Source organism: Fringilla coelebs (assembly GCF_963513975.1).
Source record: "Fringilla coelebs genome assembly, chromosome: 2".
NCBI lineage: Eukaryota > Metazoa > Chordata > Aves > Passeriformes > Fringillidae > Fringilla > Fringilla coelebs.
The window spans coordinates 82,842,882-82,857,244 of record NC_140029.1 but is presented as its reverse complement, the minus strand read 5'-3'; the positions used below and the strand labels follow the sequence as shown (position 1 = coordinate 82,857,244).

The 14,363-nt window shown below is 42.5% G+C and overlaps 1 protein-coding gene across 1 annotated transcript in view; it reads right to left on the bottom strand.

The window, feature by feature from the left end:
- Positions 1-14,363, bottom strand: part of ME3 (malic enzyme 3) — a 114,087-nt gene that overhangs the window by 44,397 nt on the left and 55,327 nt on the right. Inside the window, exons 2-3 of the mRNA XM_084226437.1 lie at positions 5,694-5,827; positions 4,204-4,353 (exon numbers count right to left, since the gene is read on the bottom strand). Coding sequence (XP_084082563.1) covers positions 4,204-4,353; positions 5,694-5,827 — 284 coding nt within the window. The remainder of the gene's footprint in view (positions 1-4,203; positions 4,354-5,693; positions 5,828-14,363) is intronic.

Here is a 14,363-nt window from a genome sequence, read left to right as displayed (position 1 = left end):
AAAAAAAGAGCAAAGAAATCGAAATACTACTATGCACTTGTTTTTGTAGAGGCTTTGTATCCTTACTCTAAAGCAAAAAGGACTCTCAACCACAGTCTGAAAGCTTATAGGGGTTGTAGAAGCATTTCCTAAGGAAATGGTGACTCTGTCTGTCAGCGGGATCAAAGAACCAAGATTCATCCTTCCTTCCTTCATTTAGTATCTCAAAGTTGCAAGCCCTGCTCTGGTGCATTTCATTCTTTCCTTCTAACAAACTTCTGATGTGTATAAGGGGTTCCTGGGCTTTGAAATGCAAACACTTCAAGGTACATAGTCCTTGGATACCCCATCCTTTGCTTGAAACCAGTTTTGTTATCACTGCTCTTGAACATAAGCAAACCTGCCCTCCCTGTGCCTTGAGCAGCTTGCTTCTGCTTCAGTGCAGCAGCACAGCTCCTGTCCAGGTGGCAGTGAACTGGATATTTGGATTACTGCCAGCCTGGCCCAAAAAGGATTTGGATCTGCAGAGATTTATCCTTGAATGATCATTACACAGCAGCACGGACATCTGTAGAGGCACAGGGGCGATGGGAGGGAGGAGTGAAGGGATGCCAGGACCGGATTGCAGGAGACAGTCTGCAAAGCTGCACATGTGCAGACATAGGAGCTGAAGCTGTACAACTCTAGAAGAAGTCTCCCTTAAGTCTGAATCACCCTTGATCATCATACACTGCAACAAATATATTCTTTATATGAAACAAGTCTTGTCACCTTGGGACTCTAATTTTCAGTCACATCCTTTGTCCTTGACAATGTGCATACATCTGGGTCCCCTCACCACCTTTACAGAACTTGTGAGTCAAAGAGGGCAATGGATTTTCATAACAAAACTGCAACCACAAGACACAAGATGAGGAGGAGCAGAACCTGAGAAGTCCTGAAGAAGTGAGCATTTTTGCCTATCTAGTCCTGTACTCCTGTTACTGGCCACAGCTGCAGACAGGACCTGTGCTTGGGAAGATTTTTCTTGGGACATGTTACTCTTCTTTTGTGCTTATTTAACATGGTTTGATCATAGAAAAAAGATTTTGACAGGGTTCTTAATCATTACTGAAGAAGACGTGCTATTGCTTAGTACTTTAACCTGTACTTATAAATGACATAATAATTTATATTTCTTATTTCAAAAATTCAAAATACAACATAAAACTGTACTTTAGCTTGAAGGCTGTGATGCTTATTACATGGTTTTAAATAAACAAATATTGTTAAATCACCAGGGAGCTGGCTGGAAAACAAGATAGGAAAAATGTTCAATATAGACACCTTCCAGCAAAAACTTAATAGTTCTTAGGCAACAGTGCCTGAATGTAATTTTTATAAATTTTATGGCTCCACCTCTATTTCAGTAATTTGAAATCTCTGAGGCTTAATCGCATTGGAAGAAGTCTAAGGTCAATGGGAAAAAAAAAATCCTGCCTGAAGGATTTAAAGCAACTAGTAAAGAGAAAGGCAGTAGGAGTTTGGGGAAGGCAGAGAACCTGCTGGGGCATCAGGAGCTATGCCTTCAGGCCCACCAGAAGAAGTGGGGAAACCGTGGGCATCATAGATAGAACAGCTGAATGCTTGCAAGTGTATTTGTTCCTAGTAGCTCTTTTCCACTGTTAAAGATAGAAAACTTGTCCATTTAGACTGCTGGCTGGATAGCTTTTTGAAAGAAAGGAACACCAGGTGTCTTATTCCACTTGGAGCAGATAAATCTGCTAGCATGGAGTATATGCTGAAGCCCTGACCTGGAAGGAGAACTCTGTCCCCTGGTCTCATAAAAGTGCAGGTTAGAGTGGTTTACCCTTTAGGGTTTGTATATAAAGACTAAGAAAGGGAAAAGAGGCATTGAGTCCTGAAATTACAACAACAGTATCTGACAAACAAAAGCTGCAGGCATGTAAACATAGTGTAAACATAAATGTGCTCTGATAAATGATTCTGAGAGAAGCCCTGCTGGACATCTTGGGACTGTTTTTAGATGCTGCTGTACAAGAGCTGCTTTGTAAGCAAGTTACACGCACTGTAATCCTTCCAGGCTCAACCTTCAAGTATAAAGCCAAGCACTAATGGGGCTGAGAAAGATCCCAGCATGGGGAAGAAGCGAACTGTGTCCAAAGGTTGCTGCTGCAGCCACAGACAGACTGGACAATAAGCTGTGCTATGTGGGCACATCCATCCATGTTGGAGCACAAGGTGGGGCTTTAAAATGGAGATTTTAGCAGAAGTATTGGCATCCTACCTTGAGCTATGTGTCTTGCAGGCCGACTCCTAGTGTACATAATATGCTCCAGGACAGAAAATATATCCTCCAAGACAGTAAGAGTCTGATTGAAAAAAATCAGCACATATATACACTTCCCATTTTAGTCTTATCACTTTACGTGATATAACAGCTCTTTTATTTTCACAATAAAAACATTAGTCTGCTGAAACAACCTTGATTACATCCAAATCTGAAGCTAGGCTGGAATTCATTCTGTATCTTCAGGGAAACAAACTCCTCGCCACAGGAAATCCAGTGTACCACGGATATGGTCATTTGCTCTTTCCTGAAGAAGCCATAGGCTGGAATCCAGAAAAGACCCAGCCCAAATTTAGCAGCAAAACTGTTGGACTATGAGAACACACATTCCTATCACATTAGTAAAATAATGTGGATTTAAAACATGAGAAAGACAGGAGCTACAGGAAGGGGTTATTCTCCAACAGAAACAACTGCAGAAAGAGTCCAGCATGTGGAAAGACGTCCCTGCTTTCCTGAAGATAACAATGGATGGAAAATAAAAGAAGCAAAGCTCCCAAATATTGTTTTAACTTATTGCAAGGTAAAGGCAGCCAGGAGGCAAAGACATAGTGGGTGTGCAGCAGGAATTGCTGCATGAATATTGATTACCTGAGAATCAGCAGTGTGCTCTTCTCTGCCTGACAGTGCTTACAGCTCAACACCTGGAAACACAATCTGGGCTGTCTTATCTCTGCTACCTTTTACTCATGCCCAGAAGAAGTTAGTGTCATCCCCCTATAAAAAGTGCAGATCCTTCTCTGGTTTCCTCATACACACTGAGGAGGAGGAGGGGATAAGATCAAGGCTTGGATAGATGAATGACTTTACCACAGCCCAGCAGATCCACCAGTTGCACATCAAGGCCCAGAACACAATTACCTGGTGCAGACACAAGCCAAAAAGCAATCATGAGGAGCAGCTCATATGAAGGAATACACTGGCTTTATTGGGAATTTTCATCACAAGCAGGAAGCAAGCATGTTTGCCAAGAAAATTTTATACATAAAAGTTATTAATTATCTTGTCTACACAGCCCTTACGCCTTTGAGGTGTGGCTCAGGGACCCCCCCATGACCTAGACTCAGTAGAACTTGCCTCCATTTCCCCATCTGTAGCACTACTCTCAGCTGAAACTCCAGTCAAACCTCATGCTTGTGAAATGCTTTGAAAATGGTATTATTCCATTCCTTTACTTTGCAAATTTCTATTGCAAAAGCTTAAATGTTCATCTGACTACTGGTACATTTCAAGGACCAAAAAATTTAAAAGCCTACAAAGAAAACTGAACCATACCATTGAATTTCCATGCTAGGTTAAAATGTACTTCAAAAAGCTAACAAGGGATTTATCTAAGCATTAATCATTAAAAAAGAATTATGCAGAATGGGGTCTTCCAACATGGTACAGAGTGCTTAATGTTGCATGAATTTATACAGTGACTGTTCTGAGCAGAGAGGGAGGCACTGATGCAGAGCATCATCTATGAAGATGATTCTAGTGGGGTAGTTTGTGGAAGTGCATACAAAAGTTCAAAATCAGCACAATGTATCCAAAACCCAACAATTACTCAAACAGCATTGCAGAGGGCACTCAGTGCTCCTGAGACAGCAGATGGGGAGGGGTGCAGCCCTAAGTTCAGCAAGCTGTTTGGGGACTGTACAGCACTGTTTGAGAACAAAACCACTCTGTTCACTGTTTATAAGAAGAAGTCAGGCCTATTCTCGACTCCCCAACTCATCATCAAATGTACACACATGAAGCTGCTGGCTGGTTCACTTTTTGATGAGGGATTGAGTTTTAGATGTTTTGGGCCACCCACATAAAGATGGTGTCAATACAAAAGAAACATTCACATGAAATTAAAAAATTGCAAACGCAGTCTCTGCACTTACCGTGGTCTCCTGAAAGCCAGACCATACTGCTGACAAGCCAGGCCAACTGTTGGGGTATAAACTATGGGCATGAATTTCTCGATATCAGAAGTCAGCAGTCGGTAAAAAAGCTTCTCATTCCTATCTTGCAATGTCATAAGAATAATATACCTTTAAAGTAATAAAAAGTTATATATCAGTATTTATGGTAGTTCACAGTTTCACAAAAAGCAGTCATTGGTTCACTCAGTATTCACTCAGTTCTCCCAAGCCCTGACACTCCTTTGTGCTACTGGTACTTGAGCAAAAGTATCACGAGCAGGCACTTGGAGCAAAATTTCCCAGAAGGCCCGGTCATCTCCACTACCCTCAGTGACAACTCACAGAGACTCAGCAGGGCTGGACATCACACCCATGCACAACCTTAGAATTTTGAAATTTGCATCAAAAGGCATCATACACAGCTATCAATACAGAATTTTCAAGATCAACATAGGTATTTGTGACACAGAAAAACCAGTGCAATTGGTCTACAGTGTAAGAGTCCTACTGCCTCAGTCCTCAGATCAGTACCAGCTGAGAGAGATGGAGATGCAAACCCTACAGTCCTCACAGCAGGAATCAAACAGCATTTTCCATCAGTAACCCTGATGAACAATACTGGATGCAATGAAAACTCAGAAAGATTAGCCAATATAATATTGCTTCTGTTTTCTTTTTATTTTTTCCTAACACACTGTCAGTTTTTTTCTGTTCTTCCATTCAGTGTTTTAGTGAATGTATTGGGGAGCGTACAGATAGGTGCATGAACTACATGGGTTCACTCTACCTTCAGTGCCCTGCTTCTTTCTTGTAGCCAAAGTACACCAGAACTCTCCAGTAACGGGGTGGTGGAAAAAAGTAACATCAGTGGACCTGTTGGAACAGGTCCAGAGGAGGGTCATGAAGATAATCAGAGGGCTGGAGCTCCTCTCCTATGAAGACAGACTGAGAGAGTTGGCGTTGCTCAGCCTGAAGATGGGACAGTGCTGGGGACATCTAGCAGCTTCCAGAATCAGAACAGGGCCCAAATAAAAGCTGGAGAAGGACTTTTTACAAGGGCAGGTATTGACAGGACAAGAGGGAACGGCTTCAAACTGAAAGAGGGTAGGTTTAAATTAGATATTAGGAAGAAATTTTTGAATGTCAGCATGGCGAGGCACTGGCACAAGTTGCCCAGAGAAGCTATAGATGTCCCAGCCCTGTCCCAGCCCTGGGGATTGAATAGGGTTTGAGAAACCTGGTCAAGGTGTCCCTGCCCATGGCATGGGGTTTGGGCATAGATCATTTTTAAGGTCCCTTTAAACCTGAAGTACTCTATGATTCTGCTGCTGGAGAGTATGGAGAGCTGGAAAAAAATGACTCAGGGAGAAACGTGTACATTGAAGCAGAATCTACAATTTTTCCTCAAGGCTTTAAAGAACTGAAAAGTAAAGGGGGAAGGAAGAGGAAATAAGATGTTTTTGACATACCTGTCTAGATCATTAGATTGCTTTTCAAAGTTTTTTATCACACGAAGGAGCTGAACATCTTGGCTCAGGAAGCAAGGAGGAATGAGGCCATGAATTCCCAGCTGTAGCCTTTCTTTAAGTGTAAAAGCCATTCCCTAGGAAGAAAAAAGGAAGGCACATTCAAATGGCATAATATGCACTACCAGCTAGGATATCCAAGAAGAAAGCAAGCAAGAGCATGCAGCCCCTTCCCCGCAGGGAGTTTGGGGTCCAGACCACCCAGACCTGCAGCTTCTGGATTGTAGCTGTCCAACATCAGTAATGCTGTAAAGACTCAGACTCTTTTGCCATCTGAATTTGGTTTATTTCTATAGCGTTTTTACACATATTCTGTGTGTTTTTCACTTCATACTCTTTATATTACTTGATTAGCTCATGCCTACTAGTTTCCACAACCTTCCTGGAAGCACAGTGATCATACTCCTTTACAAATCACATAACATGTGTAGAATAATGGAATCATTTAGCTTGGAAAAGACTTCAAATTTCATCAAGTTCAGCCATTAACCCAGCACTGCCAATCACTCTAAATTATGTCCATAAGCACATCTACATGATTTTTAAATACTTTCAGGTATGGTGACTCCACCACTTCCCTGGGCAGCCTGTTCCAATGCTTGATGACACTTCCCATGAAGAAATCTTTCCTAATATCCAATACAAAACCTTCTTGGTGCAATTTGGGACTGTCTTATCTGTCACTTGTTATCGGGCAAAAGAGACTGACCCTCCCCTGGCTCCAACCACCTATAGGGGGTTATAGAGAGCAACAAGGCCCCTAAGCCTCCTTTTCTCTAGGATAAACACCCCCAGCTTCCTCAACTGCTCCTCATCAGTTTTGTGCTCCAGACCCTTTCCCAGCTCCGTTGCCCTTCTCTAGACATGCTACAGCCCCTCAATGTCTTTTTGGTAGTGATGGGCCCAGAGCTGAACACAGGATTTGAGGTGTGGCCTCGCCAGCGCCAAGCACAGGGGACAATCACTGCCCTGATCCTGCTGACCACACCAGTGCTGATCCAGGCCAGGATGCCATTGGCCTTGCAGGATCTAGCACTTCACTTTGTTGAACTTCATAAAATTTGCCTTGGCCCATCAATCCAGCCAGTGCAGATCCCTCTGCAGAGCCTTCCTGCCTCCATCAGATCAACCTCCCACCCAACCTCCAAGTGGTGCAGATGCTGGCAAAAATGTTTGCAAAACTATCAGCAATGCCAAGGAACCCGTGCCAGGACAGAGGGAAGGACTGAAACTAATTTTCCTGCTTGCCAGATCCATGCTTTGTACATACATGCTGTGATGCTCCTTTCATTAGTAAAATGTGCACTAGAGCAAATTAAAAAAAAAAAAAAAAGTCTTCATATATTTTAGAAAAGTTATTCAGCCTCCAGGATAGCTGAAAACAATCTTTATCACACAAGCATTCTCATAGGACTTTCTTCTGCCCTGAAACAGGATACAGTCAAATATTTTCAAAAATTGCTGTAAGAGCATAGCAGAGGGAAACTGTTCCTCTTCCAGCCAGCAGATGAGGAGTCAGTAGTTGCCTGGGAGGCAGGACGTCAGGATTTTGCTGCCAAGTGCAGCAACAGCATTGAGGCCTCCATGGTTGTTGTTGAATGTTGTACCCAGGACATGTCTGTTTCTGCTGAAATGACTAACATTTCTGACACAAATTTCCTTCCTGGACAAGAGAAACTTTCCCCCAAATGAGTTTCATAGCAGAACTGGTACATTCCCACAAGATAAAGACTGAGATTTTATAAGTCATCATTTCTGAATTTTAAAAGAGGCAACAAGTTCTCATCAGAAAACATCAGAATGCAGATGTAATCATCTGCATTCTCCAGGCTGGAGACTTCTGAATACTAGATTAAGATCCACACTGGACATCATCTTGGCATCAATATCTGGCTTTACATTGCCAATATTAGACCACAGCTGGGAAAATACAGCTACTCTGAATGTCAAAGTTTATCTACAATGAATGGGTAAAAAAGAATACTATTTCAAACCATTTACTTCCAGTGAAGACAGATAATGAGAAACAGAAATATTTGTCAGTAAATACTCTAGTTGCTTCTCTAGAGAAAGTCACATCAAAGATTCGCCCATCAGGGTTCAGACCTGCCCCCTGCTCATACCCTAGAACAGAAATGAAGCAAGCAAACACAGTAAACCAGCAGTGGTTACTCTTCTTGAAAAGGTAAAAAAGGCAGAAACACAGTATCCTAGCCATTTCTGCATCCAACCACTGAAAATCTTCTTGTGGTAATTTCTCAATAGGAAGCAAAGTCCTTTCAGTGATTTTCCACACAGTAAAACATTGAGACATTTTAGTATTTCATCAAATGATCACACATCCAATAGAAGAAAAACCTTCTGCATTTCAGCTCTTTTCTATTCAAAATAATACCATGATGCCTTACAGAAATGGCCTGAATGGCCACTACAGTAACCCTTTCTTCTTTTCTGGCTTGGGCTCTGCCTAAATGATGTCTCCAACCATCCTGCAAGACCAGGAGCAGCTCAAACTGCTCCAACAGCCCAAACTGTTTAAACACAACCACAGTTGTGTTTAATAGTCCAAGGCTAAAGATGGCAATAGTGACACACAACATCTCTAACTCTGCATTTACTGCAGCTCTGCATTTATCTGAATGAGCTATACCAGTACAAGCATCTTCATACTGAGCAATCGCAAACATGTGTGATGAGGAACTTGCTGCTTTCACAACCAGTTAAAAAATCTCCAAAACACTTTTCAGAACAGAGCTGGTCCATCATCCAGTGCCTCTGTGGCAGGGCTGAGAGTAGTACAGAAATTGCCAGCTCTAACATTAAGGCTGCTTTCTGAAGTTTCTGTGAAGGCCTAGGAGTAGGACCCCATGGTGGGGTGGTTATATTCACTGAAACAGCACAGCGTGAAATGAATCTGGAAACACATTCTGCCCCAGATCAAAGCTCAAATTCACTGAGGTATCGCTATGTTTAAGATTAAAGCTTTTAGACTTGTTTTCTTTTTTAAGACTGCCTGAAAGCCATATTGTACCTCTCTTTTTCTGGTCTTGAAAGGTCTATGATTAGATGATGAGCCACAGCCTTGCAGAACTAAAGCCAGGTGCTGCAATTCAATTTTAAATGTATTGGAAATTAGTTGGCATGGAGAGGGCAGATGCTATGTCACTAACCAAAAACAACGGCAAAAATATCAGCTGCCCACAAGGCTTCACGCTACAGAGAGGCTAAGCGAGGGGTTTTGTTCTGAAAAAGGCTTGCTGCAAATAACCTCAAATGCTTCTGTTTTCTTACTGCTGACAGCACCAAGTCTGTTACGTGGCAGGTCCCTCTTTGCAGCTCAATCCCATAAAAGCCACTTATTTTGTAAACTGAAGGGTGAAGCGAATTCACAGATAATGATTCGTTTTATCACTGCCTGAATTTTACAGCAGTGAGAAGGGGGTGTTTCACTCAGAGCTGGATACAAGCAGGGGGGATGCTGGCAAGGCTTCTGTTTACAATTTACACGTTATAGATCAGCCTTCTGTAGGTGGGAATAAAGACACAAATGATAGTTCCTATGGTATCAGAAAACTACTTTTAATGTAATGGGTGCCTAATCAAGGGCTGAATTATTCTTTACCTAGTATAGAACATCCAGAGTCCAGTGTAACTCTGATGATCTCCAGCTCCTGAGCGTCTTTTTGGAGCAAAGCTTTGGCTTACTGCATCTATCCATATCCCTGTGCTCTAGAGAGCAATGAGCAGCCACAGCACAGGGAGGGCTGTGGGACTTCTTGGATGGCCAGGCCAAGGGGTTCATGCAGTTTATACTGTCCCAGGCCATTGCGCTCTGTGATGCTGGGACTCCAGCTGCAGCTCTCAGGAAACCTTTGGGACCACATCCTTCCATCCATGCAAGTGAAAGGTGGTTTGGCAGTCTATGAGCTGAGTAAACAAGTGAACATCTCCAACCCTTTGGCAACAGTCCCTGCAACTGGGAACTTCCTAGTCTGACTAGAGCAGAGTGCTGGAAGGGCACACTGGGGAAATACAGACGCACAGGGATCACCACTGCAAGCTGCAAGAGCAGGTGCAGTTAATCTATTTCTCCTTTACAACTAGTATGTTAGCAACCAGGCTAAGGAAGACCTAATAGTCAGGGAACTTAACAAGTTTATTCTATACAGATTTTTCCTGTAAAGTGTTTTCCATATATTTCCATAATGTGTTTTGCACCTGTCCAGTTTTATGGTAGGGATGGAATGTACTTTGACTATCTGCAAGTAAAAGTTCCTCCCGTAAGGGGTGAGCATCAGAAGCTAAACTAATCCCCACTGAGACTGTACATGGGCTGGGGAGCAGAGAGCAACAGCAGAAAACATCCATTTTCTACATGGAGAAAGATTTTTCTACAGAGATCAGATGCTGTAGTAACCTCCAGTGAGCTCATTGACTACAACTGATTTGATAAGCTTCTTCACAGTGTTCCTTCTCAGCTACTCAAGCTTCTCTTCCTGGTGTGGAGGGACTTACAGGCACTGAACTCCACCCTGGGAAAAACTGTACTGAAAATATTTGCAAAAAAAGAGTGAGGGGGGGACATCAGAGTGGCAATTCTTTCTTTTCTCCTTTTTAAAGTCTTGTAGCTTCATATTACCTTTAATTTGGATGTGTTTGTGCTCTTAAGCTTAGGAAAAACCCAAACCTGTGATGCTTTGGGGTATGGGGAAGACATCTCTGAAACCTGGAAAAAAGAATCTCCTCTGTGTCTTCTCAGCAGTTATTGCTGGGCAAACCTTTTGTTGACTGTCATTTACAAACTCTTCTCACAGTGCCTATTCTTCTTTCTGAGTTTGCAATCACTGGTTGAAAAATCCCTCACTCTCAGCCATCCCCTTTGTCACAAAATGATATAATAGTGGATTTCTGATACTTTCATACTGTCCATCCTTCCTCTCCCACAGAGCCCGGGAACATTATTAAAAACTCCAAGACAAAGGTAATTAAGCAACTCAACTTTGTGTTCATTTTAGTTCCTGGGGAAGCATCTTTAATGAGGTCCTCTAATTCAATTACAATGTAAGTTGTCCCTACTATTAATGAGGTTTTACCAGTAACCCTTTTGTTTTGTGCAAGTAACTTTTTTTCACTGGATTACATTTCTATTATTCTTCTCAGTGACTTTTGATTTACACCAATGTATGACTGAGCAGAACTGGAAGATGACAAAGCCCCTGTGCCAGAGGGACCTGATCCTGCAAAGTTTAATCTCACAGAAATAACCACTTTCCTGGTGAGGACACTCCTGCTGCAAGATGTGGCAGGGTTCCAGGCAAAAAGCAGCAAAGCTGTGCTGTTCCCATGTATTGCAGGAGGTTTTCTTCAATAAATAAAACTCATAAGGCAAATGTCTTCAGGGATTTGTTCATTAATCTATAGGAAGAACTGCAGTGCTAAACTCCTCAAGCCCTGCACTGTGATTTCAGACTGCAGTGGTACAGCTCTATACCAAAGTTAGTAGAGAACTCATTATGATTTCCTGCAGTTTGGCAGCTCCAGGGCAGCAATTTGTCCTCCACATCAAAAAAATAAATGAATCTATTTGCTACAGACTTAATAATGTGTTTTGTCTGCAAACAAGTTTCTGTTGCTCTGAGAAAAACAGATTTTTAAAAGATGAATGACACAAAATTCCCCAAAGAACAGCTTTGCCACACTTGCTTCTTCCCCAAAAAGCAATGTTAAGATCCTCACAAAGTTCTAGCCAAGCTAATGGGAATATTTCTTTGGCTCTGTGGAGGGATAGATAAGTCTTTTGATTTTGACTAGATTCACAAATGTATTTATATGCATGATGTGTCTACATACAAGCTTCAGTGTCTTTTGGTAAAGGAGAAAAGTAAAACCACTTCAGGAAGAACAAGACTGCCATATACAGAAAAATGTGTTGGCATGGGGAAGAAAAACCCCAGAGAAATCCTGAGAAATTATGAGGAGTAATAGAGCACTGCAGAATCCCAAATGGTGGGGGACACATGGTGTATGCAAACAACCAAGGAGAAGACCATTCCTGCCTGGATCAACCTAAATCATTAAGCACTTACTGGTTTCCCTGTCATGTGTAGCAAAATAGGGTAGCAAAATGTGTAGCAGAAAAGGGTGGCCTGATGGAGGAAGCAGCAATGAGGACATCAGGTTTTGGGCTGCTGCCAAGCTATTGGACAGAACCCTGAGGCAAACCCCAAATTCTCAGTTCCTCACCAAAAGTATCCCATGTAATCCTGGAACACAGATTCAGGTGGATTGCCCCTCCTAAATCCAAAGAAAAGGAAGACTTCCTGGTACGTCCCCTACTTTATTCCCTAAATAATTCCACATCAGTTTTATGCTTAAAACTGTCACAGCTTTTCATGCCAATTAATGAGTGAAACAAGCTAGTCCAGGATAGGAATGTATCATACTCCACATGCCCATGTCTCAGCTAAGGGGGAAGATATTATTTCTTCTCATGAGGAAAGAGGGCAGGGTAAAATCAGTTTCTGCAGGCAGTTTGCCAAGCACTAACCCAAATATTTCAGTTACTGTGATGTTGGAGACACAGTTTTCTCCCAAATATAATGTTGCCACTAGACAGGAAGAATGCAGCACAAATGACAATGCTTGCTTTCCCAAAGCCTGTGAAAACCAGCCATCATCATCAATTTGAAAGAGCAAGTATGCCTGAGAAGAAAGATCAAGGCAATTCTAAGGTTTAAATGTGATCCAAAACATTAAGAAAATACAGTTTTAAAAGCCAGTTTTACAATGTCTGGAAACTTCTCCGATTGTACATGCAGCTGATCATGTGAGTTGTGGTTGCACACAATTTGTGTCTGGGGCTACTGAGAGCATTAACTTCCTTTTGAAGTCCCTTTTGAGTAAATGACATAAAATGAGACTTGTGCCCTTACTGCTTGCACACAAACTGCACCACGCCGTAGGTCTGGAGGGTGGGAGCCTCTCTGCAATTTGTATCTCTTTTGCTACTGCCACCCCAGCAAATGGGGCTGCTCCAAACATAGGCTGCAGCTGGATTACAGTTCATGGATGATTGCTGATGCTGTATTCTCTTAAACAACACTGAAAAACATTGCTTCAGCCATAAAATTAGCTGTTTCACAAGAAAACAGCTTGGATGGAAGCCGAATCTGAATGAAAGCAAAAGTAGTTTTGTTACTGACTGTACTGGAGATGTTTTCTCTGCTGTAGCATTCCTATGTCCTTGTCACTGTCCTCCTTCACATGCTGCTTCTACCAAAGCTCTGTAGAAGGGAACCATAGCAGCAGCGTCTTGAGCATTACCAGATGCTCTTTGCACATCCTCGTCTAATCCAGGAGAAGCAGGCTTGGCTCCTGAACCATGATTTTGATAGCTGTGCAAGGAGATCTAACACATGTCGGCTTCAGAACATTTGAGATGTTTACAAAACATTCAGATACCCTCTCAGATAAAGGATTCTAGAGAAAGGCAATGTTGTCTTTTAAAAATCAGGAACAAGAGAAACAGACAAGGCTCTAACTAAGAAATTTGCCATCTTAGTAAAAGAAACACTAGAGAAAAGACACCCTGAGCTCTCATTTAATGATACAACCACCACTCGAAGGCAACTAAACACGCAGGTAAACACAGGGCACCCCACAGGAAATCTTTGTGAGCCTTTCATTTGAGAAATTTGCACAACTTTTGTTTTTCCCTTGCTGCTTCTGCAGTCCTGCATGGCAAGGTCACTGATAGACTTCAACCCAGGCAGCTTGTGCTGGGGCTCAACAGAGAAACCATCCCCCAGTGCAGTGCCCATTGGCACTGGAACACACCAGAGGCATGCAGAAATCAAGAGTGTCCAGCTTTCTTTTGGGGATCTTTGTGCAGTCCTCATTTGGCAGCTCACCTTAAAATTTAGCTGTGCTCTGCCATGCTGATATTGTTCTTCCCACTTCTCAGCCTTCCAGAAATTCAACCCTCCAGTGGTTTTGTCTCTCAAGACATTAAGCAAGTTGCTTTCCTCTCTTTACTCCAGCCTTTCTACAGCTGCATTTCACAAAACCCCTTTTTAAGACTGATAGGCAGCTAAAGGTGTATAAATGCACACACACAAATACGTGTGTGCGTGTGTGTATACATATATACAAACACTTGGCCCCAGTACATGTTCTTTTCTAATCCAGCTTCCAGCCGGTCCCAGATGATCTCCATGCTGACCTCAGGAGCCTGTCTCTTTGCCAAGCACATGTTTTTCCTAAGCACACATGGGCCCTCTAACTGTCCAAACTACTTTTGGCACCACCAGAAGAGTAGCTGGCCTATCACGACTACCCTATGAGCCGTCCTCTTTTCTCCTTGTCTGAATACTTTACTTGAAAATTTTTATTCCTTTTAATGCATAGAGGAAAAAGGAAGATGCATGAAGTGCTCACATACATGCGGTCTGACCCTCTGTCTCCAGCTCTCATCACCTCTGTGTGCACTCTCCCTGCTTTGTTTACTGACAACTCGATGTGAGCTGTTGCTAAATCCTATGCAGTTGAATGCTCAGCACTTGGCACACTTGGCCCTGACACTGAAGCATCTGGGCTGCAATTTCTACAGAAACA